The sequence below is a fragment of the Martes martes genome (assembly GCF_963455335.1).
Source record: "Martes martes genome assembly, chromosome: 12".
In the NCBI taxonomy this organism is placed as follows: domain Eukaryota; kingdom Metazoa; phylum Chordata; class Mammalia; order Carnivora; family Mustelidae; genus Martes; species Martes martes.
In genome coordinates, this window is record NC_137900.1 from 53,348,414 (window position 1) to 53,375,731 (window position 27,318).

General features: G+C 36.5%; 1 protein-coding gene across 1 annotated transcript in view; it reads left to right on the forward strand.

Annotated features, from left to right (window-relative positions):
• Positions 1–27,318, forward strand: part of IFT74 (intraflagellar transport 74) — a gene marked incomplete at its 5' end in the record, with an annotated part of 51,550 nt that overhangs the window by 4,748 nt on the left and 19,484 nt on the right. Inside the window, 4 exons of the mRNA XM_080820213.1 lie at positions 1,258–1,401; positions 2,767–2,807; positions 9,751–9,830; positions 26,671–26,724. Of these exons, the coding sequence (XP_080676339.1) occupies positions 1,258–1,401; positions 2,767–2,807; positions 9,751–9,830; positions 26,671–26,724 (319 nt within the window). The remainder of the gene's footprint in view (positions 1–1,257; positions 1,402–2,766; positions 2,808–9,750; positions 9,831–26,670; positions 26,725–27,318) is intronic.

Genomic DNA, 27,318 nt, shown 5'->3' on the forward strand with positions numbered 1-27,318 from the left:
TCACTTTTTGTTGGTTAATATAGAAAATTATTTAGATCTCAGATCCTCAGTTTCTTTATGTGTAAAACAGAGATGATGATATTATCTGGTAGAGTTGTTTTGAGGATTACATATAGTATATAAAGAACATGGAATGTATTGCTCGGCACAGAACAAGTTATTAATAAATAACAGCTTCAAATGCCATTTTCTCCCTCTTCCTCATCACTATCAACAACACTAGCTCTTTTGGTTGTCTAATAAAGTTACCACAGCCCTTATTTTCTCTTGGTGAACAGTAAAATAGTGGTGAATATACAATAACTATCCTACTCTTGTGTATTTCCTAGTGCTGCTATAATAAAGTAACACCAATTGGGTGGCTTAAAACAAGAAATTTCCTAACAGATCTAGAGCCTAGAAGTCTAAAATCAAGGTGTCAACAGAGCCGTTTCCTCTGAGACTCTGTTAGAATCTTCCCTGACCTCTTCCTAGCTTCTGGTGGTGCCTGTTGATCCTAGGCATTCATTCTTTATTTTAGCTGCATCACACCAGTTTCTGCATGTCGTTGCATGGCATTCTCCTGTGTCTCTGTCTGTATGTCTTCTCTTAAAAGGACACCAGTCATTCCAGATTAGGGTATTAGGGTCCATCCTAATTACGTTGTCTTAACTTGACTAAATTGGCAAAGACCCCAATTCCAAGTTAGGTCATATTCATTGGTATCAGAGATTATCAGGACTTCATCATATCTTTTTGAGTGACACAGTTCAAACTATGTAACATTGTATTAGAGTATGTATATGACTATATGTGTGTGTGTGTATATATATGAAATATATATATGAAATATTTATGAATATAACATATTATATGAAATATATATATGAAATATATGAAAATATATTCCCTCTAGAGATCAGTTCTTTAGACTTTAGTATTGTGGTTAAAGTTGTACATACATTGTGACATTTTCTTTATTATCTTTCCATTGATAGAGATGTCTTATCTTTGTTAAGGTCTTATATTTGGAAGAAAAAATAAATTACCATCTTCTTATGAATCTTAGACTGAAAATAACTTATGAAGGAAAAGGGGTGTATTTTAATTCCAATCTACAAGTGTGCTTTGTAGCATCATTGAGTACTATAGATATTTGATATCTCTATTTAAAAATACTGATGGTTTAAATTTTCCTTTTTCTTATAAACTGAAACCTATGTGAGAATAGTTTCTGATAAAATATTAATTAAATTTTTCTCTTTTTGTGCCCTTCAGGAAATAGCACACTCTCAGGTAAAACAGGAGGCTGTATTGCTGCATGAAAAACTTTATGAATTGGAGTCCCATCGAGACCAAATGATTGCTGAAGACAAAAGCATGGGATCTCCAATGGAAGAAAGAGAGAGATTACTTAAGCAGGTAGAAAAAAACAAAAATACTTACTTTTACTATATCAAGGTGTGGTAAATGTATTGATTTCTTTTATTTAAGGCATATGAATTGAACAGAAAGCCAGTAAGTTGATTGTCTTAAAAAACAGTAAAAAATTAGTTTTATCTAAATTGAGATAAACTATTTGACCAAGAAAAGCTGGGTGAAAGTCATTTCTCATGTAAACTGTTTCTTGATTTAAGTCCTAGTTTTATATGGTCTTTGTGCACGTTTTGGCCATTTTTTCATCTTTTGGATCCATTAAGGAAATTGAAAGCCCTTTTTTTGGGTTAGTAAACAATTACATGATCTTATTGAAGTTCTGTTCCATTATTTGTTTGGGGCTTCATATTTAGAAAATGAAGTGCTCCAAGGCTAATGAATTTTTGTGGTTATTATTATTAGCATCTTCATGAAGTGATTGAAATTAAAATGTCCTATGAAATCACAGTTTGTCACCAAGTTGTGTTACATGTATTCAGTAGCTTTATTACCACCGAAGTTTTAATTTAGCACCAAGTTATAATTACCCTGTTTTTTAGAATGAGACACCCTAACTATAGGGCCCTTAGGAGAAATGCATATATATTTGGGAACAGCACCTATCGGAAATCTACAAATGAGACTCCTCTGTGATCTTAGGTTGAGCCCAAATGGTTTGGAAGAACCTTAGGATCAACTTAGGAGCAATTTAAGTATTAGAATCATTCCAGGAATGTATTAAAATCTAAAATCTCTGAAGTTCCTTGGAAAGAGATCATTGGAGGCAGGAGACAGAGAGTGTGATCTTGGGATAGGACTGTCAAATGAAATGCAGAATAGCTTTTTAAATTTTAATTTCAGAAAGCAGTGAATAATGTTTTGAGTAAGAGTGTGTGTGTGTGTGTGTGTGTGCACACGCGTGCATGGTATATTAGGGCATGGTACATACATGCTCTAAAAGTTATTTCTTGTTTACCTGAAATTCAGTTGTAATTGGTATTGCTAAATCTGGCAACCTCTGCCTTGTGTGTGGGGATTGAGAGGATGAGGGGAGATAGTCTCAGAAATCCTGAAAATACTGGATATTTATGTAAACTGTTCCAGGCCTGAAGACATGTTAACCTCATGGTACCATGTGGAGGGTATAGCTGTATCAGTCATCACCCTTCCTTTGAGGATGAAGGAAGAATCTATGAATAGTTCCTTAGTGATATGTTTTTTAACTTCAAAGGTTGAATTTTAAGAAATAGGTTTCAAGAAAAAGACTACATTTGGCATTTTAGTATAGCATACCTTCAAAGGAAATTATGTTTAAGGTATTCTAACAATGAGTAATTCTTTAAGTACTGTTTTCTTTTTATGCCTTTTTAGGTTAAAGAAGATAATCAGGAAATAGCCAGCATGGAGCGACAGTAAGTACATTTATAATAGGACGTAGTCCATCCATTTCACATCTTTTAAATTACATTCTAAATCTGCAGTAGGTAAATATTGTTACAGTTATTTTTTTCCTATAGTTCATAATGGAACTGTTGATGCAGCTTTCAATCTTATTTACAGTTTTAAACATTTCTTTTAATGTTTAGTTAAGAGCCGCTGTGTAGTATAATTATTATTATAATTTTTGAGAGAGAGAGAGCATGAGGTAAGTATGGGGAAGGGCAGAGGGAAAGAGAGAATCTTAAGCAGGCTCCACATCCAGTGCCAAGCCCGATATGGAATTTGATCTCACAACCCTGAAATCATGACCTGAGCTGAAATCAAGAGCTAGAAGCTTAACCAACTGAGCTACCCAGGTGCCCCTATTCTTAAAAAATAGCTTTATTAAGATATAATACATACCATACAATTCATGTATTTAAAGTATACAATTCAGAGGTTTTTAATGTATTCAGAAATGTGCAGCCATTACCCACTGAGCCACCAGGCACCCAATAAATAAAATCTTTAAAAAAGAAATACATGGGGGCGCCTGGGTGGCTCAGTGGGTTAAAGCCTCTGCTTTCCGGCTCAGGTCATGATCCCAGGGTCCTGGGATCGAGCCCTGCATCGGGCTCTCTGCTCAGCAAGGAGCCTGCTTCTCACCCCCCTTTTGCCTGCCTCTCTGCCTACTTGTGATCTCTCTCTCTGTCAAATAAATAAATCTTAAAAAAAACACAGTAGAACAGGTCAACAAAACTGGACATGGGTTCTTTGAAAGAATTTATAAGATCTATAAACCCCTACTAGCCAGACTTATCAAAATGAAAAGAGAAAGGACCAAATAAGTAAAATCATAAATGAGAGAGGAGAGATCACAATGAACACCAAAGAAGTACAAACAATTGTAAGAGCACATGAGGAACAATTATATGCCAACAAATTATGCAATCTGGAAGAAACGGATGCATTCCTAGAAACATATAACCTACCAAAACTGAAACAAGAAGAAACAGAAAACCTGAACAGACCCATCATTTAACAAACTGGAGCAGTTATAATAATTCTCTAACAAGAGTCCAGGGCTGGATGGCCTCCCAGAGGAATTCTACCAAACATTTTAAGAAGAATTAATACCTATTTTTCTGAAGCTTTTTCAAAAAATAGAAATGGAAGGAAAACTTCCAAACTCATTCTTTGAGGCCAGACTTACCTTGATCCCAAAACCAGTCAAAGACCCCACCAGAAAGGAGAATTACTGACCAATATCCCTGATGAACATGGATGCAAAAACTTGCACCAAGATGCTAGCTAGTAGGATCCACGAGTACATTAAAAGGATTATTCACTACAACCAAGTAGGATTTATTCCTGGAATGCAAGGGTGGTTCAACATCCTCAAATCAATCCACTTGATACACCACATCAATAAAAGAAAGGACAAAAACCATATGATGCTTTTATTTGCTATTCTTTTATTTAGGCTTTATTTGCTTTTATTTTTTCAGCTCCTTTTGGTGTAAGGTTAGGTTGTGTATTTGAGAATTTTCTTGCTTCTTAAAGGCCTGTATTGCTATATACTTCTCTCTCTTCGTTTGTTTCCATGTATTTCTTTTTCAAAGATTATATTTATTGGGCACCTGGGTGGCTCAGTGGGTTAAGCCTCTGCCTTTGGCTCAGGTCATGATCTCAGGGTCCTGGGATGGAGCCCCGCATCGGGCTCTCTGCTCAGCGGGGAACCTGCTTCCCCCCCACTCTCTGCCTGCTTCTCTGCCTAAATGTGATCTCTCTCTCTTTCTGTCAAATAAATAAAGATCTTAAAAAAAAAAGATTTTGTTTATTTCCATGGAGGGAGAGAGAGTGGGCACAAGCAAGAAGAGAGGCTGAGAAAGAAGGAGAAGCACGCTCCCTGCTGGGCAGGGAGCCCATCATGGGGCTCAATCCAAGGACCCTGGGATCATGACCTGAGCCAAAGGCTGATGCTTAACCAATGTAGCCACCGAGGCACCTCTATTTCCATGTATTTTAAAAATTCTTTAATTTCCTGGTTACTAGGATGCTCTTTAACCTCCATGTGTTTGTTTTCCTTCCAAACTTTCTCTTGTGATTGAGTTCAAGTTTTAAAGCATTGTAGTCTGAAAATATGCATGGTATAATCTCAGTGTTTGGTACCAGTTGAGGCCTGATTTGTGACCCAGTATGTGATCTGTTCTGGAGAATGTCCCATGAGCTCTCAAGAAGAATATGTATTCTGTTGCTCTAGGATGAAATGTTCTGAATATATTTATGAAGTCCATCTGGTCCAGTGTGTCATTCAAAGCCCTTGTTTCCTTGTTGATCTTCTGCTTAGATGATCTGTCCATTGCAGTGAGTGGGGTGTCCCTTACTATTGTAGCAGTATTATCAATGTTTTTCTTTAATTTTGTTATTAATTGGTTTACATAATTGTCTGTTCCCAACTTAGGGGCATAGATATTATAATTGTTAGATCTTGTTGTTGGATAGACCCTTTTATTATGATATAACGTCCTTCCTCATCTCTTATTACAGTCTTTGGTTTAAAATCTAGTTTGTCTGTTATAGGGATTGCCACCCCAGCTTTCTTTTTATGTCTCATTAGCATGATATATAGTTTTCTACCGCTCACTTTAAATTTGGAGGGGTCTTTGGGTCTAAAATGAGTCTCTTGTAGACAGCATATACGTGAGTCTTATTTTTTTTTTTAAATCCAATCCGATACCCTTTGTCTTTTTATTGGAGTTTAGCCCATTTACTTTCAGAGTAATTATTGAAAGATATGAATTTAGTGCCATTGTAATAACTGTAGAGTCAGTGTTTCTATAGATTGTCTTTTTTTCCTTTCTGGTCCTTATTACTTTTTGGCTCTCTCTTCGCTCAGAGGATCCCCTTTAATATTTCTTGTAGAGCTGGTTTAGTGTCCACAAATTCCTATAGTTTTTGTTTGCCCTGGAAACTCTTTATCTTTCCTTCTATTCTGAATGACAGCCTTGCTGGATAAAATATTCTTGGCTGCATATTTTTCCCATTTAGCACATTGAATATATCATGCCAGTCCTTTCTGGTCTGCCGGGTCTCTGTAAACAGATCTGCTTTCATTCTTATGTTTCTACCCTTTTTAGGTTAAGGACCTCTTGTCCTGAGCTGCTTTCAGGATTTTCTCTTTCTCTTTTTTTTTTTTTTTTTAAGATTTTATTTATTTATTTGACAGAGATCACAAGTAGGCAGAGAGGCAGGCAGAGAGTTGGGGGGAAGCAGGTTCCCCCTGAGCAGAGAGCCTGATGCGGGGCTCGATCCCAGAACCCTGGGATCATGACCTGAGCCAAAGGCAGAGGCTTTAACCCACTGAGCCACCCAGGTGCCCCTTCTCTTTATCTTTGAAATTTGCAGGTTTCACTATTATATGTCAGGGTGTTCACCTATTTTTTATTTTGAGGGGGTTCTCTGTGCATCCTGGATTTAAAGGCCTGTTTCCTTCCCCAGATTAGGGAAGTACTCACCTATAATTTGTTAAATAAACTTTCTTGCCCCTCTCTCTGTCTCTTCGTCTTCTGGGACTCCTATTATTCGGACACTATTTTGCTTTATAGTATCACAGATTTCTTGAAATCTCCTTTGGTGATCCAGTAGTTTTTCTCTCTTTTTCTCACCTTCCTTATTTTCCATCATTTTGTCTTCTATATGACTGACTCTCTCTTCTGCCTCATTTATCCTAGCTGTTAGAGCCTCCATTTGTTACTGCAGCTCATTAATAGTGTTTTTGGTTTTGGCCTGATTAGATTTTATTTCTTCTGTTTCTACAGTAAGGGATTCTCCAGTGTTTTCTGTGCTTTTTTTTCCAAGCCCAGCTTTATAATCGTTATTTTGAATTCTAGTTCCAACATCTTACTTATATCTGTATTGATTAGTTCCCTGACAGTTAGTACTTCCTCCTGTTCTTTCTTTCGGGGTAAGTTTCTCTGTCTCATTAACACCACCAGAAAAAAAGCAAACACCACTAGAAAAAAAGCAAACAAAACTAACCGTAAGAAAGCAGAAACAAAACAAAATAAGAAAAAAAATCAAACAAGAAGTAAAACAGAACAAAACAACAAACTAGATCCTGGGTGTATTTGTTCTGTTTGTTAAAAGAAACTAGATCCCAAAATAGGAAAGAAAAAACTTACACATATACAAAAATAAAATACAATGAAAGGAAACCAAAAATAAAAAAATATATATAAAAATTTTAAAAGAGAATTAAAAAAAGAAATGAAAAAATAAGAAAATCGCTGGAAAAAATAAAACTGAAAAGCTAGAGAATAATTTAGAAAAAGAACCACAAATGCTATATACTCTTTTCCCCAAGAGCTGAAGTTTTGCAACTTATCTATGATTAGTAAACTTTGTGCTAGCCAGTTATTCCTGCTATTCTTCTGGGGTAGGGGCCTGTGAGCTGATTCTCAGGTGTCCTTGCCCTGTTGGAATTGCACCCCCATTGCCAGGGGTAGGGCTCAGTGTAAGCGGCTCCAGATTGCCTATGTGGTGCTATTTTGCTCCCTGAAGTCTTTCAGCATCAAAGGAGAGGGATGAAAAGGGTGGTGATCCATTTTCTAGCCCTGGGGCTGAAGTTTGTGCCCCTGACTCTTCAGTGAGCCCCCAAAGGAAAGCAGTCAGTCACTCTTGTCTTGGTCTCCATTTGAATTATATATTCACCCAGTCTGTGACTGAGGTGTTTTTTGTTGTTGGGTTTTTTTTTTTTTTAAGATTTTATTTATTTATTTGACAGAGATCACAAGTAGACAGAGAGGCAGGCAGTGAGAGAGGAGAGAGGAGGAAGCAGGCTCCTTGCTGAGCAGAGAGCCTGATGCAGGGCTCGATCCCAGGACCCTGGGATCATAACCTGAGCTGAAGGCAGAGGCTTTAACCCACTCAGCCACCCAGGCGCCCCTGTGACTGAGTTTTTAATCTCAGGCGTGCAACCCAGTTTTGAGTCTCTGGGCTTTTTGGATTCCTGTGGTACAGATCCACGCTGTTTCTCCTGGGGTGGGGAAGGGGGAATCTTCCTGCACTTCTGGCTTTTGTTGGGTCCCTATCCAGAAAGCAGTTGTGTGACTGTGTAGTGATTCTCAGTTTATGGCAACACTGAGCAGAAAGCTGGCACCTAGATTCACTGTTTTCAGTCAGCTTCCCCACTCTGATGTCTGGGAACTCTCCTGCACTCAGGAACCCCTATTCTTTTTGTGAACCCAGGGTTTCTGAGACCTTGCTTTCCCACCTGGAGTTCTGCCCTGCCTCATCACTAAGCACCTTTAAGCCAGGGACGTCCCCCACCATAGACTTCTATAAGTTCCAATTTTGCACTCCTTTGCTCTAATACTTTGCAGTAGCCTCTTTAAGGAAGCTCCCTCCCCTTGCTCTATCCTCCAGTGTATCGCCCTGGATTCATGTCTCCATATCTCCTACCTCCCTAAAAGTGGTCACTTTTCTGTTTGTAGAAATGCAGCATTTCTTTTCTCAGATCTCCAGTTGATTTCATAGGTGTTCAGACTGATTGATAACCATCTAGCTGAATTCTAGGGACCAGATGAACTTAGGGTCCCCTACTCCTCTGCCATCTTAACTCCTCCCTGATTTATTTATTTATTTGAGAGAGAGAGAGAGAGAGAAGGCAAGTGCATGCATTAGTGGGGGATGATGGAGAGGGAGAGAAAGAATTTCAAGTAGTCTCTGTGGTGAGCAGGGAGTCAATGTGGGGCTCAATCTGATGACCTTAACTGACTGATCCACCCAGGTGTCCCTCCTTTGCTCAATTTTTAATTGGGTTATTTATCTTTTTATTATTGTGAGAAATCCTTATATGTTCCAGAGACAAGTCTCATATAATGTATTATTTGTTTCAGGGGTACAGGTCTGTGAATCATCAGTATTATATAACTCACAGCACTCACAATAGCACATACCCTCCCCAGTGTCCATAACCCAGTCACCCTGTCTCTCCTCTGCCGCTCCAGCAGCCTTCAGTTTGTTTCCTGAGATTAAGAATTTAAGAGACAAGTCTCTTATCAGATAAATGATTTGCAAAGTTTCTCTCCCATTCTCTTCTTCTTATTTTCTTAGTCATGTCTTTTGAAGCACAGAAGTTTTAAATTTTGATAATGGAGGGGGATGAAAATGGTGGTGACCCATTTTCTAGCCCTGGGGCTGAAGTTCTTTTGTTGCTTATGGTTTTGGTGACCTATCTAAGAAACCGTTTCCTAATCCAAAATCAGGAAGATTTATGCCTGTGATTTATTCTTAGAATTTTGTAGTTTTGCCCTTACGTTTAGAGCTATGATCCATTTTAAGTAAACTTTTGTATATGGTGTGAGGTAGGAGTTCAGTTTTATTCTTTTCTTTTTGCTTATCCAGTTGTCTCAGCAACATTTGTTGAAATATTCTTTCAACAAATATTATTTAATATTCTTTCCCTGCTTAATTATTTTGACACCTTTGTCAAAAATCAGTTGTATATAGATACAGGGTCTCATTTCTGGACTCACAATTTTATTTCATTGCTGTATATATCTTCCTTTAATTCAGTACAACACTATGTTAATTACTGTAGCTTTGTAACAAGTACAAATGCTGTTTGTTAAAATTTTAACCTATATAATAATCTTTAATCAATGGTAAATTTTCTCTTATTTTCTAATTTTTTAGACTAATTTGCCAATTTAGTTCAGTTTGTACAGACCAACAAAAAAGAAGGTTGCTAAAGATTTTTCACTTTAATACCACAAATTAAGCTCAAAAGAATGTTGGGGAAAGGTCTGCTTTTGAAATCAGGCAACCTAACATGTTCAGAATATACTTATACTCTAAATATGAATCCTAAAGATCTAGAAGTGACTTTTCTCTCTAAATTTATATAAATTTATTAAATAATATTTTCAACAGGTTAACAGATATAAAAGAAAAAATAAATCAGTTCAATGAAGAAATTAGACAACTGGACATGGATTTAGAAGAACACCAAGGTAATTTTTCTGGAATTTTTATAATGTATAATAACCGATATATAGCAATATTGACTTAGTATTAACTTGGGTCTCAGGGACTATTTCCCTGGGGTTTATTATTTAATTCTTAATGAGTTCCCTAACTTTAACTACTAAAATGCTTAACTATACTATAATAATAAATATTATAATTACTGTTAAATTATTTAAGCAGACTAAAAACTTGAAATAACTTAAAATGGTTATATGGTGACAAGAATTTATTTTGTTTTGCAAATCAGTTTGTTAAAAAATGAACTAAAACAGTTGAAAGTTGTTACAGATTTCTAATTTATACCTCCTTATTATGTCAACTATCAATCAATTGGGGTAAGAATTGAGATGGGAGAGAGGATCATGTCATAAACAGAAAGAATTAATTCTTTAGGGGGTCTCAATAATGAGGTAGCAAGCACTGATAATTCTGATCCTTTTCCAACTTTCCCCAGCTGTGGGATTGAAGAGCCAAAGGGACTAGAACACTTGTGGGAGCCTGGGGTCTGAACTAAGTGGAAATGCTTTTGGTGGCTGTTTGGGTGTTATAGTGTATGTATGGTTGGGAGGGGGAAGAGATTGGGTGTTGCAGTTTCCTTACCAGCTTCTTTGTAATAAGGATGAGAAAGGTGGGTTCCTCATGACACTTTAATCACAGATTAACTGCAAACTGGTATTTATGTGCTCTTGGATTAGCAAGAATTGACTATATATTCTTATGAGTTACATATGAAAATTGTAAATAGTATGCATTTTTGTATATATCTATTATGGCTGAAGACACACTCATAGCAGGGAAAAGGGGTGTTCAATTCCTAAATAAATTTTTTACTTCAGTTTTAAATGTAGTGTATTAGTTTTATTTACATTTTTTCTTGATGTATGAATAATAGCATTAGCTACTATTGATTAATTATGTACCTCTGCTGGGCACTATGTGATCTTTGCAGGAACTTTCTGAAGTCTTATAAGCCCTTTCATATTTGTTGAAGCTCAGAAAAGTTACTCAAATTCCCACAGCTAGTAGGATTGTCTTGATTTTAGACACTTTATAGGAAACTTTCTAAACAATTTTCCTCTTCCTCAATTTAAATTTTTAACAATATTCAATTTGTGTTTCCAGTAAAGTAACTCAGTTTAAGCACAATGATTTATTATTAATTGCAACTTCTAAGATAAGTAGAATGTTTTGAATTTTAGCTTCTGTTTTCCTTTTTGATTTCTAACCTTCTTTGTCCTTTTTGATTAATGTGGAAAAAATCTATAATATAATAGTGCATATTAAAAATATATATATATCTCAACACATTCATTTTTTTATTCTTCTGCTATAATGTGAACATCCTGAATTATGGATATAAAAGCACAGGGGGTTTTGTTAGAAGGTTATTTATTAGTTCAGGACTTCATTATTTCTTACCTGACCTATTACAGTAGATTTCCAACTGGTTGTCCCACCTCCAGTCTTGTCCCCTCTCAGATTCATCCACCACTATGTTGCTAGAGTAACTTAATGTAAAATTGATTCTGTGTCATTCTCCTGCTTAACAATGACTCCCCATGACCTATGAGATAAAGTTTAAGAATCTTTGCATGGCATTATAGTCCCTCTGCAATCTGACCTGTATGTTGTCCATCTCCTCTCCTATTCCTCATCATCTTTATCCTTACAGTCTAATAATCTTCTTGTGGTACTCCATACCTCATCCCCTTTATGATAAATCAAACTGTGTCATGCTCAATCCTTTGCTCCTATTATTTATTCCTTTGTCTTGAATGTTCTTTCCCCTGTTACTTACTTTGTAACTTCTCATCTTTTAAAATCTACTTCAGGTATCCTTTAATCCACCATAATAACCCTAACTTCCCTCCCTGACCTATTCTGGGCTGAGCTAAGTGAGTGAATTACTCCATTATCAGAGCACACTGTGTATATCACTATATTGACTACACGATATTACCAGCACTTACTTGGATGTTTGTCTGCCTCTGAGGCTATACATCCTCAAAGGATCTGGACTGTGTCTTATTCATTCTGGTAACCTCTTTCATCAACACAGAGTCAAAGAAAATAAACACTCAATAAATGTTTGTGGAATGAATGAAACGGTGCTATACTTTAGCAGGGAAAGATTTGTAGAATGAACAAAAGATGAAAGTTGGGCTCTATCACTTCTTTGTGCCCTCTAGTTCTTAGGATGTACATATGCACTCTTCTCCGGAGATAGCTGGATTGGTTAGCAAAGGTTTTGTTACATTCTCAGCAGTTCCTTGACATAAGACTGTAGATCATCCAGTCCTTAAGATATGGAGGATAATCAAGTTATTTTGACTTTCCAATTCACACTTCTTCCTGCCTCAGGCTTTATCCCTTCTGGCCTATTTTACTAATTTTGTAGATGCTATCTTAGCTTCTGCTATTTATGGTACCTTTGTATGATCCACCTAAGACTACCTTTTGCCTTATAGTGGTTCTGGTTAAGATAACTTATAAACTATGAATGATTTATATATGTCTCACTTTGTTAGTAGTTGCTTCATCTTTCAGTATTGTGTAATTCATTTTAAATTCAGAGGCATCCTTGGATATGGGGCTACATGCAGTTTTATTCTCTGCTAGGTATTAATGGTGGCTGTGTAGTCCAATATCTTCCTTAAGTGCATTATATGTATTCATTTTGGCAAGTCTCTAAAGTTATAATTTGCCAAAAGTTACATTGAGTAACTATTTCTTAAAGCTAAACTAAATAAATTCAATGAATAGTTGCTTGACTCTTCTATGAAAATCTTCATTGTGCAGATGCTAAGTTATCCTCATAATACACTTGGACTTTTGACCAATTCTAATTGGCTTCTTAGATCTAAAATCTTTACTTTGTCCTTAAGTGACTGAAAAAAGTATTAATTACCTTGCAAAAATTTCAATATAATAAGATAGCATTACTCTTTTCAAACTGCTGAAGGATTTAATTTTATCATCTTAAATATTTGCTAGGCCTCACCCAGATAGTGGTTTTACCTTATTGATGGATGAAGTAATTTTTTATATGGGTTCTGAAAAGATTAAGATTGAAATACATATACTGTTCTGTAAATAATTATTATTATTTATGCTAACTAGAAGCAATGAGAAGTAGTTCTATGGAAAGTTACTAAAATGGCCAGAATATGAGTATAAACTACATCATTGCTAAAGCAGAGCATTACTGGCTGATGCTGTACTATTTTTCAGAAAAGACAGAACCCATCCAGAGTTCTCTTTTCTCAGCTAAATGCCAGCCATTAAATATTTTCTTAATTGTTGCCTTTTAAAATATTGCTTCTTCTTAAAGTCAGCAGAAGGGGGAAATTATAAAGATTAGAGCAGAAATAAATAATACAGAAATAAAAAAACCAGGAGGCACCTGGGTGGCTCAGTCAATTAAGCATCTACCTTCAGCTCAGGTCATGATCCCAGGGTCCTGGGATCAAGCCCTACATTGGGCTCCCTGCATAGTGGGGAGTCTGCTTCTCCCTCTCATTCTCCCTCTCTGCTCTCTGTCTCTCAAATAAATAAATAAAATTTTTTAAAAAGTAGAAACAAAAAATCAGTAGAACAGATCAACGAAACCAGGAGCTGGTTCTTTGAAGGAATTAATCAAATTGAAAACCCTCTAGTCACTCTTACCAAAAAGAAGAGAGAAAGGACCCAAATAAATAAAATCACAAATGAGAGAGGAGAAATAACCATCACCACAGAAAGGCAAACAATTGTAAAAGAACATTATGAAAAATTATATGCTAACAATTTGGGTAATCTGGAAGAAATGGGTATATTCCTAGAAACATATAAATTATCAAATCTGAAATAGGAAGAAATAGAAAACTTGAGGAGACCCGTAACCAGCAAAGAAATTGAAGCAGTAATCAAAAATCTCCGAACAAAACAAAAGTCCAGAACCAGATGGATTCTCAGGGGAGTTCTACCTATTCTTCTCAAACTGTTCCAAAAAATAGAAATGGAATGAAAACTTTCAAACTCATTCGGTGAGGCCAGAATTACCCTGATTTCAAAACAAGACAAAGACTCCACTAAAAAAGAGAACTATAGGCCAATATCCCTGATGAATGTGGATGCAAAAATTCTCAACAAAATACTAGCAAATCAAATCCAGTACACTAAAAGAATCATTCACCATGATCAAGTGGGATTTATTCCTGGATTGCAAGGGTGGTTCAATATTTACAAATCAATCAACATGATACACCACATTAATAAAAGAAAAGAACCATATGATCCTCTCAATAGATGCAGAAAAAGCATTTGACAAAGTACAGCATCCATTCTTAATAAAAACTCTCAACAAAGTAGAGATAGAGAGAACATACTTTGACATCCTAAAAGCCATATATGAAAGACCAACAGCTAATATCGCCCTCAATGAGGGAAAACTGAGAGCTTTTCCTCTACAGTCAGGAACAAGACAGGGATATCTACTCTCACCATTGTTATTTAACATAGTGCTAGAAGTCCTAGCCTCAATAATCAGAAAATAAAAGCATCCAAATTGGCAAGGAAGATGACATGATACTCTATACAGGAAACCCAAAAGGAGGGCCTGTCTGGCTCAGTCAGAAGAACATGGGTCTTTTGATTTTGGGGTTGTAAGTTTAAGCCCCTGTTTACTTAAAAAAATAACCAAGAATACCCCAAAAGACTCCACTAAAAAAATTGCTATACCTGATACATGAATTCAGTAAAGTAACAAGATGCAAAATCACCGTACAGAAATCAGTTGCCTTTCTATACACCAGTAATGAAGTGGCAGAAAGGATAAACCAAGGCATCGCTCCCATTTACAATTGCACCAAAAACCGTGATACCTAGGAATAAACCTAACCAAAGAGGCAAGAAATCTGTACTCTGAAAACTATAACACACATAGGAAAGAAATTGAAGATGACACAAAGAAATGAGGGAACATTCCATGGTCATGGATTGGAAGAACAAATATTGTTAAAAGGTCTATACTACCCAAAGCAATCTACACTTATAATGCAATCCCTCTCAAAATACCACCTGCGTTTTTCACAGAGCTAGAATAAACAATCCTAAAACTTGTATGGAACCAGAAAAGACCCTGAATAGCCAAAGCAGTCTTGAAAAAGAAAAGCAAAGCTGGAGGCATCACAGTTCTGGACTTGAAGTGATATTACAAAGCTGTAGTGATCAAGACAGTATAGTACTGGCAGAAAAACAGACCGACACATCAGTGGAAAAAACAGAACCCAGAAATGGACCCATAACTATATGGTTCAATTAATCTTCAACAAAGCAAGAAAAACTATCCAATGGGAAAAAAGACAGTCTCTTCGAATGGTGTTGGGAAAACTGGACAAGAATATGCAGAAGAATGAAACTGGACTGCTTTCCTACACCCTACACAAAAATAAATTCAAAATAGATGAAAGACTTAAATGTGAGACAGGAAACCATCAAAATCCTAGAGGGGAACACAGGCAGTAACCTCTTGGACACTGGCTGTAGTAACTTCTTGCTAGATATGTCTCCAGAGGCAAGGGAAACAAAAGCAAAGATGAACTATTGGGATTTCACGAGATAAAAAGCTTCTGCACAGTGAAGGAAAGAATCAACAAATCTAAAAGACAGCTTTCAGAATGGGAGAAGATATTTCCAAATGACATATCTGATAAAAAGGTTAGTATCCAAAGTCTGTAAAGAACTTAATCAACTCAATAACCCTAAAAATAAGTAATCCAGTTAAGATATGGACAGAAGAAATGAATAGACAATTTTCCAAAGAAGATACAATGCTGGCTAACAAACACATGAGAAGATTCTCAACATCACTCATCATCAGGGAAGTACATATCAAAATTGACATGAGATACCACCTCACACCTGTCCGAATGGCTAAAATTAACAACACGGGAAACAACAGATTGGCAAAGATGCAGAGAAAGGGGAACTCTTTTGCACCATTGATAGGAATGCAGACTGGTGCAGCTACTCTGGAAAATAGTATGGAGGTTCCTCAGTAAGTTAAAAATAGAACTACCCTATGATCCAGCAATTGCACTACTAGGTATTTACTCAAAGGATACCAAAACATTGATTTGAATGGGCACATGAATCCCAATGTTTAGAGCAGCATTATCAACAATAGCCAAATTATGGAAAGAGCCCAAATGTCCGTCAATTGATGAATGGATAAAGATGATGTGGTGTATATTCCATTATGTAATGGAATATTACTCGGCCACAAAAATGGATGAAATTTTATAATTTGCAATGACGTGGAAGAAGCTAGAGAGTATTATGCTAAGTGAAATAAGTCCCTCAGAAAAAGACAAACATTGGGGCACCTGAGTGGCTCAGTGGGTTGAGCCTCTGCCTTTGGCTCAGGTCATGATCTCAGGGTCCTGCATTGGGCTCTCTGCTCAGCGGAGAGCTTGCATCCCCCTCCTGCCTCTCTGCCTACTTGTGATCTCTCTCTGTCAAATAAATAAATAAAATCTTTAAAGAAAAAAAGACAAACATTGTATGATTTCACTCATATGTAGAATTTAAGAAATAAAACAGATGGGGGCGCCTGGGTGGCTCAGTGGTTTAAAGCCTCTGCCTTCGGCTCAGGTCATGATCCTAGGGTCCTGGGATTGAGCCCCGCATCGGGCTCTCTGCTGCGTGGAGAGCCTGCTTTCTCCTCTCTCTCTGCCTGCCTCTCTGCCTACTTGTGATCTCTGTCTGTCAAATAAATAAATAAAATCTTTAATAAAAAAAAAAAAGAAATAAAACAGATGAACATGGAGGCGGGGGCGAGGGGAGAGAAGCAAACCAGAAAACAGAGTCTTAACTATAGAGAATAAATGGAGGGTTCCTGGAGGGAAGGTGGGGTGTGGGGGATGTGTCAAATGGGTGATGGGTATTAAGGAGTTCACTTGTTCAGATGAGCACTGGGTGTTGTATATAAGTGATGAATCACCAAATTGTATAGCTGAAACTAATATTACAATGTATGCTAACTGGAATTTAAATGAAAACTTGAAAAGATAATTGCTCTGAATGAAAATAAGTAATGGAAAAAGCACTATTGTTCCGGGTAAAGAAAAAAAAATAGTAACCTGTATTATAACACAGGATATCCTTTAAATAAGGATCCTTTTACCTCAAGGTTTATTTGTGACATATAGCTAAGTAATTTGTTTTGTGATTGTTGACTTAGAATTTTTTTTAAAAATTTTATTTATTTATTTGACAGACAGAGATCACAAGTAGGCAGAGAGGCAGGCAGAGAGAGAGGAGGAAGCAGGCTCCCACTGAGCAGAGAGCCCGATGCGGGGCTCGATCCTAGGACCCTGGGATCATGACCTGAGCCGAAGGCAGAGGCTTTAACCCACTGAGCCACCCAGGCGCCCCGACTTAGAATTTTTTTATTCTCACCTACATATTAATACTTGAGACCTTATATAGTCTCATATTGAAGCTTCCTCAAAGTAGGTATTGTTTCTTGGTCCACTTTTATCAGATCCTTTATTTATTCTTCACTTTATTATATTAAATAGAAGAGTGTTACTGTTTTAAAACATGACGAAACCTTTCATGGAGTAAGAATACAAAATAAGTGATCGGTCTTCTATGCAAAATTCTAAAACCTTTTGAAACTGGGTTGGTTCTCAGCTTTACCCAGTGCTGGCTTAGGTTTAGGCTTTCTCTAGTCTGCTCAATTAGTTGCTACTTGTCCATCTACTTATAGCTTTTGAAATTTTATTTCTGTTATTTTCTTTTTAAATTTTCATTTTTCCTGGGAATTTTACCTTTAAAAATTCTTTTTACTATAGTTTTAATTGAGTTTGGTGAGGATTAGAATTAATTCTGCATATTCAATTTGCCATCCATCTTTTAAGAAATTAACAATTTCATAAACCTAACTTATTCAGAATTTCTTGAGTTTTAATCACCTGAATATGCTTTATTTTATAGGTGGGGGGTGTGTGTGTGTGTGTGTATGACTCTGACCATTCTCATGCTTTCATTAACTGTGCCATTAACCTTACCAGGTAGGAGGTTATCCCTTCCTGTTTTTAAAAATCTTTTTCCTTGAACTAGTTATTTTAAAGACTAGTTAATTAATTAATTAATTTATTTTTTAAACTTAAATTTTAGTTAATTTATTTTTTAAAATCTGTGCTTTTGATATAAAAATCTGGTATGTACTTAATTTGAAAATTTCAAGCGAACAAAAGTGTATAAAGTAAAAAGTCATCTCCTTTCTCCTCATAGTCATCCCAGTGTTTAGAGTCATCCCAGCCTTTCAAATTATTTACAATTTGATGTCTTTATAGACTTTTAGATTTCTTCTGTACATATATAAGCGTATGTATTTTAAGATGGAGTAATCTATAATTCCTCTGAGGTTGAATATTTCATTTAACTCCATATTTAATGTACCTTCTTCCATATGAGGATGTATACTTCATTCTAGGAAGTATAGCATAATGGTCAGTATCAGGGTTTAAAGCCAGACCAAGAATGGTGCCTGGCACGTATTTATTACTCCCAACAACTGTTAGCTGCCATCATCATCTTTGTTAGTGTTATGGTTAAATAGTATATTCACTGTATCCACATTAACATTTACGTGGTTTCTAATTTTTTACTACCAAGAATATTGGTGCAGTAAATAACCTTGTTGCATACATGTTTTTTAACTTGAATATTTTTATAGGTAAATTTCTAGAAATGAAATTATGAATAGAATGTTACTTAGGTTTATAATTTTTATATTTGCAAATTTCTTCCAGAAAAAGTTGTGCCATTTTATACAACCAACAGCAGTATGTGAAAGTTCCTCCTCACCAGTTATTTATAAATTTATTATTTTTTGTCAGTCAAGAGAATACACACTTTTTAAAATTTAAATTCAATTAACATATAATGTTACTGGTTTCAGAGGTAGAGATCAGAGAATATACACTTGGACTGTTCACTGTTCCTTAAGGCCTGCATTTGTAGTACTACTATGATCCACAAGGTGGGGCTAATTTTCTGAATGTCTACTTAACACAGACCAGGCTTAACAAATACAGTTGAGAAAGTAGTCACATTATTAAAAAAAAAAATCTTTAATTTATTTCTTTATTTTTTAAAAAGATTTTATTTATTTATTTGACAGATAGAGATCACAAGTAGGCAGAGAGGCAGGCAGAGAGAGAGGAAGAAGCAGGCTCCCCGATGAGCCGGGAGCCTGATGCGGGGCTCGATCCCAGGGTCCTGGGATCATGACCTGAGCCGAAGGCAGAGGCTTTAAACCACTGAGCCACCCAGGCGCCCCAAAAAAGTCTTTTATTTTTAAGCACTCGTCTCTCAAGAAGGATTTTGGGGCATTATTGCTCACTACAGATTATTCCTTCATTTTTAGAGTACAGTATCTTTCCAAAGATGGATAAGATTGTAAAACCAAATATGTTGTTATTGGTATAGCATATCAGACATCTAAAAATCTAACTGCTACAATGTGATAAATATGTATCATGATAGAAATATATGTGAAGTGCTATAGAATAATTGTATTACTGTCCTAAATTCTGTATAAAGTTATTGTAATTTACTCTATAATTTATATGCTGCTTTGAAAAGTAATAAAAATATAAAAATTTTTCTTTGGTTTGTCTATAGACTACTTTTTTTGTAGTCAGGGTTCTATGGCCTAGTTTAGAAGCTTCCATTCTTTGCGTATGTTAGGTAATATGGAATTTGTAAAGACGGGATAGTTTTATTTAAGAGTACAGGTCTGCAACCAGAATGTCTGGATTCAGATCTGAGCTGTGCTCTTTTACTGGCTGATTTTGGAATACTATTTGACTTTTTTATATACCTTAGTTTCCTCATTTTTATTTTCTATTTTTTAGTTAATTCATTTTTATTTATTTTTATTTTTTAAGGATTTATTTATATATTAGAGAGCGAGAACACACATGTGTGAGTAGGGGAGGGGCAGAGGGAGAGGGAGAGAAAGAATCTCAAGCAGGTTCCATGCTTAGCACAGAGCCGGACTTAGGGCTCAAACTCATGACCCTGAGATGATGACCTGAGCCAAAATAAGAGCCAGCTGCTCAACTGACTGAGCCACTGCGGTGCCACTAGTTTTTCTCATTTTTGAAATGGAGATGATAACAGTACCTTCTTTCTACTACTTAGGGTCACTGTGCAGATTAGATGAAAGGGGTTTTGTGTGTGAGAGAGAGACTGAGAATAGCATACCATTATAATAGTGCATATAGTGTTAGTTATTAGCTGTTATTATTAATGGTTTTAATTTATAAACTGAAACTTGAATAACTTTCCTGGGGATTTTCCCAAAACATATTTTGAAAAGTATTTTCCCCAGGATATTTAAGTTAATGGATTCAGTTTCCAAGTGATGTATATTCTGGTATCTGAGATGTCAAATGGCATTTACACATTGCCATTCTATAGATATTCAATATACATTAAATGAAGAAGAAGGAATCATTCCTTATTGTTCAATTTGAAGATTTGTTAAACTACATTTTGTATTTTTCATTAGAATGATAGTATTACTGTTACGCTGAAAATAAATAAAAAATTTAATTAAAAAAAAAAAGAATGATAGTATTATTTCCAGATCAAGTGCATAAGCACCATCTGTAACAAATTCTGGGGCTCCACCTCAGACCTACTGAGTGTGAAATGCTAGGGATAGGGTTTAGCAATTTGTGTTTCAGCAGCCCCTCCTGATGATTCTGATACATGCAAAGTTTATAACCACTGCTTTAGGAAATAATCAAGTTATGTTGTATTTAGTACATTCCAAGGACTATTTATTTTACCATCCAGTTTTGTTGACATTACTCTGTTAAAACAAATTTTTTTTATTTTTATTTTTATTTATTTATTTATTTATTTTAAGATTGTATTTTTATTTATTTGGCAGACAGAGATCACAAGTAGGCAGAGAGGCAGGCAGGGGGAGGGGGAAGCAGGCTCCCTGCTGAGCAGAGAGCCCAATGCTGGGCTCAATCCCAGGACCCTGGGATCATGACCTGAGCCGAAGGCAGAGGCTTTAACCCACTGAGCCACCCAGGCGCCCCTATTCATTTATTTGACAGAGGGAGCGCAAGCAGGTGAAGTAGCAGGTAGAGGGAATGGGAGAAGCAGGCTCCCTGCTGAGCAAGGAGCCCAATGGGGGCTCGATCCCAGGACCCTGGGAGCATGACCTGAACCAAAAGCAGTTCCTTAATCAACTGAGCCACCCAGTTGCCCCAAAACAAATGTCTTCATGGTCCTTTTCTTTTGTTTATATGGTGAGGCTTTTAGCAATAATTTAACTTTTGCATATTTGGAGAATTTTTATTATATATTTTTAAAGTGCCTCTAGTGTGTAGAAATAGAATTATCAGACTTGGTCTGCATAGCTGTAGAAAAACTCGCCTGCCAAAATTTAAAACATTTTGCAGAGAATGTATGGTTGATAAGTTGGATGAAGCCTGAAGCCAAAAGTTAGTTTAAAACATTAAACTTAGGGACACCTGGGTGGCTCAGTCAGTTAAGCGTCTGCCTTCAGCTCAGGTCATGATCCCAGGGTCCTGAGATTGAGTCCTGCATCTCGCTCCTTGCTTAGCAGGGAGCTTGCTTCCCCTCTGCCTGCTGCTCCCCCTGCATGTGTGTGCATTCTCTCTCTCTGACAAATAAATAAATAATCTTAAAAAAAATAAAACATTAAATTTATATGGACTCATTTTAACATAGCAGTTTGGTAGTATTTGATACGCTAGTTTATTACATACTGCTCTAATGACAGGTGAAAAGTAGGTGGGAGAGAGAAACTGAATATAAAAGATGGAATATAATAGGAACCCTAAACTAATTAAAATCGAAGTAAGAAAGGGGAGGAGAAAGTATCCTGGCTTACTGAAATATGTGAAAATGTTAGCAGAGATTTAGACAACAACTCAGTATAAATTAATGTGGTATAGCCTCGAAAACAACTGAAATTCTAGATTGCATTAACAGAAAGATGAATATTTAGACTGTGGGAAGTGATAGTTTTGAATCCTTAATTTCTCGGAATTCTTTCTTCCTTTTCCTTTCCCTTTTCCTTTCCTCTTTCTTTCTTTCTTCCTTTCCCTTATCTCTCTTCCTCCATCGCTCCCTCCCCTCCCTCACTTTCTTTCTTTTTCTTTCTTCCTTCCTTTCTTTCTTTCTTTCTTTCTTCCTCTTTCTCCTTCTCTTTTTCCAGTACGGGGAGAGGGCAGAGGGAGGAAGAGAATCTTAAAAGACTCCATGGCCAGCACAGAGCCCAGTCTCATGACCCTGAGATCATGACCTGAGCCGAAACCAAGAGTTGGATGCTTAACTGACTGAGCCACCCAGGTAGCCCTTGGCATTATACTTCAAAAGGGATAAAGAAGAACTGGAACTCACTAAGAGTAGATTGAGCAGAATGGCAGAGACTAAAAAAACCATGCCACATAAGGAACACTCAAAGGCCCTGGGGAGACTTAGCTTGCCTCAGAAGGACCCCAAGTGCTAGAGAGGAAGGAATTTGGACATGCAGAAGTCCTATGGGGTTTTATTCTTGGCCCACCTCTCTGATTTTATTTTCTTTTTGCTGCTCTTCCACTCCAAAATCAGTAAACTGGTCGATTTGGGGGGCTTGAGGGCAAAGGAGTCATTAGCTTACAGCTTGTTATATATTAATCAAGATGGAAGGTGGGAGAAAAATGGTACTCAGACCTTCTCAAGTGGCAGAACTTTTTCTCAGAATATAAAATTCAAGATAGCTCTGTAAGGCTAGAATCAAGGGAACATTGGATGGGGAAGAAGTAAGAATCAGATGAGCTGGCTGTGAGGACAGAGGAGGCTGTGGTTCTACTCAGCCCCATGGGAGTGCAAGAAGAACATGTCTCCCTTACTGCACTAGCTTTCTATGGCAGAGAGCATCAGAAAACAATGATAATCCTCCGTACAGTATTCCAAGTCTTTTGTAATAGTCCATACCCATTTCTTAATTTGGGGTACTTGTAGTATAAATGTCTTGAAGGCAAAGGTCTTCTTCATCTCTGTAATTCCTTCGTTACCTGTTAGAGTGCCTTGCTGATACAGTATTTTCTACATAAGAACCTTCTGAAGTCTTTCACCTATCTGCTTATTATAGGACTTCATACATACCTCATTTAGAACACTTATGTTCCTTTGTAGCTTTTGGTTTTGTACATCTAATAATTTGTAAGCCCTTCTAGGATAGAGTTACAACTATCTTTTTTTATAAAGATTTTATTTATTTATTTATTTGACAGAGATCACAAGTGGGCAGAAAGGCAGGCAGAGATGGGGGCGGGGGGAGCAGGCTCCCCGCTGAGCAGAGAGCCCGATGTGGGGCTCAATCCCAGGACCCTGGGATCATGACCTGAGCTGAGGGCAGAGGCTTTAACCCACTGAGCCACCCAGGTGCCCCAAGTTATAACTATCTTGCTCATTTTTATGTCCCCAGCACCTGCTACAGTATCTGGCATGTAGTAGGCATTCAGTAAATTTGGAGTAAATAAATAAATAAATGTAGAACTATAATTACATCAAATGTTAAGAATTTGAGGACAGCCCTAAAATAACCCTTATTTGTCAAAGTGCCCTTTTCCTTCTCCTTTGGTCTCTTTACTCTTACTACTTTGGACCCTTTTGCTTGCCTGCTTTTGTACCTCCAGTGTGACATACTGATTAGCCTCCCCAGTATATGATCTTGTCCTGCCCTATGATAGTAGGATATTATTAGTCTTAGACTTGGTAATAACTCCTTTATTTTACCCTGTCTTAGGACTGTCCACATCTGTACATTGCTTCTCATGGGCAGCTCAGTTAGGAATCCTCCAACTGAGAAATCACAAAATAGAGGAGTTCACTAGTTGCCTGATCTCCTTTCTTCTTAGCAGCAGTGATATGGGAAGAGGTTTTATGAAGCTTGGGAATCTACTAAGATACATGGGATCTCTGTCCTGTCTAATCCAGCTGGCCAGCTGTGTAACTGGAGACACTGACCAGATATGTCCTCTAGCTCAGTCTGATGACAGTTAAGAACATGGATTTGAGAAGAGAAGAAGGTTTCTGACTTGGATGATAAGTGTGTGGCCAAGGACTTCCAAACATAATAGGGAATGCAGAGGGGTGCAGACTTTGAGAGGGAAGACTGATGAGTTTAATTATGAATATACTATTAGGATATCCTGAAAGATACCCACATGAATGTATCTAGTAAGCAGTTGGATAAAATAATCAGAAAATTAGGGAAAAGGTCAATTTGAGAGTTTTTAAAACACAAGAACGAGTGGAATTTTCTTGGATGTAAGGTAGTACTAGAAGTCAAGTAAAAGCAGAAGCCAGAATTTAAATGTTAAAGAAAGGGAAAGCCATGAAGAGAAGACCTAAAGAATGATCCGAGGGTAAGAAAAACCAAAGAAGTTCTCGCCCCAAAGACAGAAAAACATAAGGAAAAAAACTGTAAAGAAAGAAGAATGTATCAATAGTGTCAGATATTGCAGACTGAAGTAAGAACTGGGAATTGTCTCCTTGGATTTGGTAAGAGAGGAGTCATATAATCTTATTGAGAGAAATTGCTTTGGGATTGCGGAATGAGAACCTCATTACAGTGTCTTGACGTCTGATAGCAAGATGAGGAACTTTAAAAAGCATGTATAGAAGATTTAAGTTTATAAGAAAAAAGGTAAGATGGTAGGTAAATTTTTCTAAAGCCTGCAATGCAGGCCTTGCTCCTAATCCCTTAATGCCTAACCAATCTCTGAAGAGTGGGACTTCTCAGACAACCATGACTTTCTTAGAAACCTAGGATATTAAAAAGAAAAAAGAAAGAAACCTAGAATATGGCAGGTTCAGTAGAAACTAGCTTTTCTGCTACTTCACATATGTTGGTATAACATTTCCATGCATATTACCCTCTATGGAGGGTAATCCAGCTCTAATTCTTTGTTTCCCTCTCAAAAACCATTGCCATAAAGTGAGTGAACAGTGACATAGTTTTAATTTGTCTATAATCTATTTTTTAAAAAACTTAATCATATACAAATTTGTTATTAGTAATAAAGTCCATGTGTCCATGTAATTTGAGGCTCTACCTTATCTCCCCTTAACCTTCCTAACTTTACTCTAGCCAGTGCTTGAAAAAACGGCATAGGAGTTTATACAGAACATGGGCTGACCATTGTGTTTTAACCTCTGCCCTGTAGCTTTTGGTTCTCCTGTTTTTGTTTTGGTTTTTGTTTTTGTTTTTTTTTAACCCTTAAAGCTCTTCTAAATGCCATTTTCTTATCAGGAACCGCCTTAGGAATCTCAACTCTTATTATTCTCTCCATCCTTACTGGGCATCATCTTAATAAGGTTCCTTAATTTCCCCCAGAATGCTAAAAATTGACTGATTTAGATAAATTACAGATTGGTGCAAGCACAAATTTATTCTGCTTTCTCTACCTGGACCCTGAGAACACAGGGCTGCAGCTGTCTCACTAGTCTAGGGAAGTAGTAGTGTCCTTCCAAAACTCAGTTTTTGTTACACTGAAAATCCTTTTGTTGTAAAATTATCATGATCCACTTCTGTTAATGGCTCCTTTATGCTGCTAAAGTGTCCAGTTTCATCCATTTGTCAGGATCTTGGGTTTTTGCCCTTTTATATGTCTTTCACATATATTAAAGGCAACATGTCCAAACTTGTTGTAAGCAATTTGTTCCTAAACTTCCTTCTCTTTTCACTTAATAATACCACCGTGTCTTCAGTTGCCCAAGCCAGAAACCCGTGAGTTACACAAAATCTATTTACTCTGGTTCTTAAATGACTGGATTGAAAATATAATTTCCATCCTCCTTGCCACTGCTCTACTCCAGCAAACCTTCATCTTTTACCTGCATTACTGTGACAACCTCTTAACAGATCATATTGCCTCCTATATTACTTGCCTTTTGTTCACTCAACCAGAAATATTTCTCAGAAATGCAAATTGATCATTTTATTCCCCTGCTTTAAGTTCTTTGGTAGTTTTACCATTTTCCTTAGATGGAAGTGCAAACTTTTATGTGTCTTATAGGGTCTCTTATCATTTGCCTCCTCTTTGTGCCACTTGTTCACTTCACATTCTCTGACTCAGCCATACCACTCTTTCATTTCTTTGTGCTACCATATTCATCCTCACTTTTGGGTTTCTCTATTTGAATTGCTTTGACTTTGAACCTCTTCTTCTCTGTTTCAACCAGGTAACTCCTATTCATTTATTCTCTATAATGCAGCTTAAATATTACTTCGTTAGAGAAAATTTCTGGAAATTCCTTAACTAGATAAATTGTCTTTGCTCCGCTTTTTTAGCACCCTTTTTCATACGGTAGCACTTAGGCCATTCTAATTGCTTATTCAGTCTTTATAGACTTTAAGGTCTGTGAGGGAGGTTACTTAGCTATTTTGCCTGCCCTTGTGAGTTATTCAAAGATGGAATGAACATTTAGGGGTGCTTATGTTTCCCATTACCAGTAGTGTTCATGTGCAGGTTGAGTATGTCCAAGTTAGGACTGAGATAGAGAACCATTGGGAAGACTTTAAGTCCTTTCCAGTCAGGAGATTGTTTTTTCTGAATCATCAAATATACATATAGAGTTGTTTTAAAACATTCTATGTTAATTAAAAATTTTTCACCAAATTAAAAATTTTGAATATTCAATAACTACTGGTATATAGAAAACCTAAGAAATATTTATTTAGAGCACTTTGTCTGGAGTTTTGAAATTGATGTTTTATTTTGTATCTTGTAGGCGAAATGAATCAGAAGTACAAGGAACTAAAAAAACGAGAGGAAAATATGGACAGTAAGTGATCTTACTGATATGAAAATATTCTGATACCTGTTCATGTATACAAAATCAGAGATTTCATTTTGGGAAGATACAATGGCTGACAATAAGTGCAGAAGTGTGGACATTCAAAGTATTTGCCTTGAAGAATTAATAAATATCTAGCATAGTTTAGGGATGGGTAGAAAATTTTAAAAAAGTTTTGTACATTTGTGTGTGTGTGAGTATTTTTGTTCTATGGATGGATTCTAAAGCTAGTACTTATATTTATTGTTTGTATAGAGACCACTTACTAATTGAGTATTGAATGTCCTCTTTTAACTACTTCACTGTATTCATCCTTAGTATCTTTTGCCCTTTTATTTTTAGCTTTTCATAATACTTCCCTCTCATTATTTATCAGCCTTCACCTCAGATCTTGCTACTTGGTTCTGTTACTGACTGTAACTTTAGAAGCCTTTGCAGCTGCTCATTTACTTTTTAAAAATCTTAACTTTCTAAGTAGATCTTCACTTAATTACGTTGTATCTATAATATAGATAAATTTTTAAAAATTTATTATTATATTATCTGTTACTGATTTCCTTTATTAATAATCAGTTTGGTAGA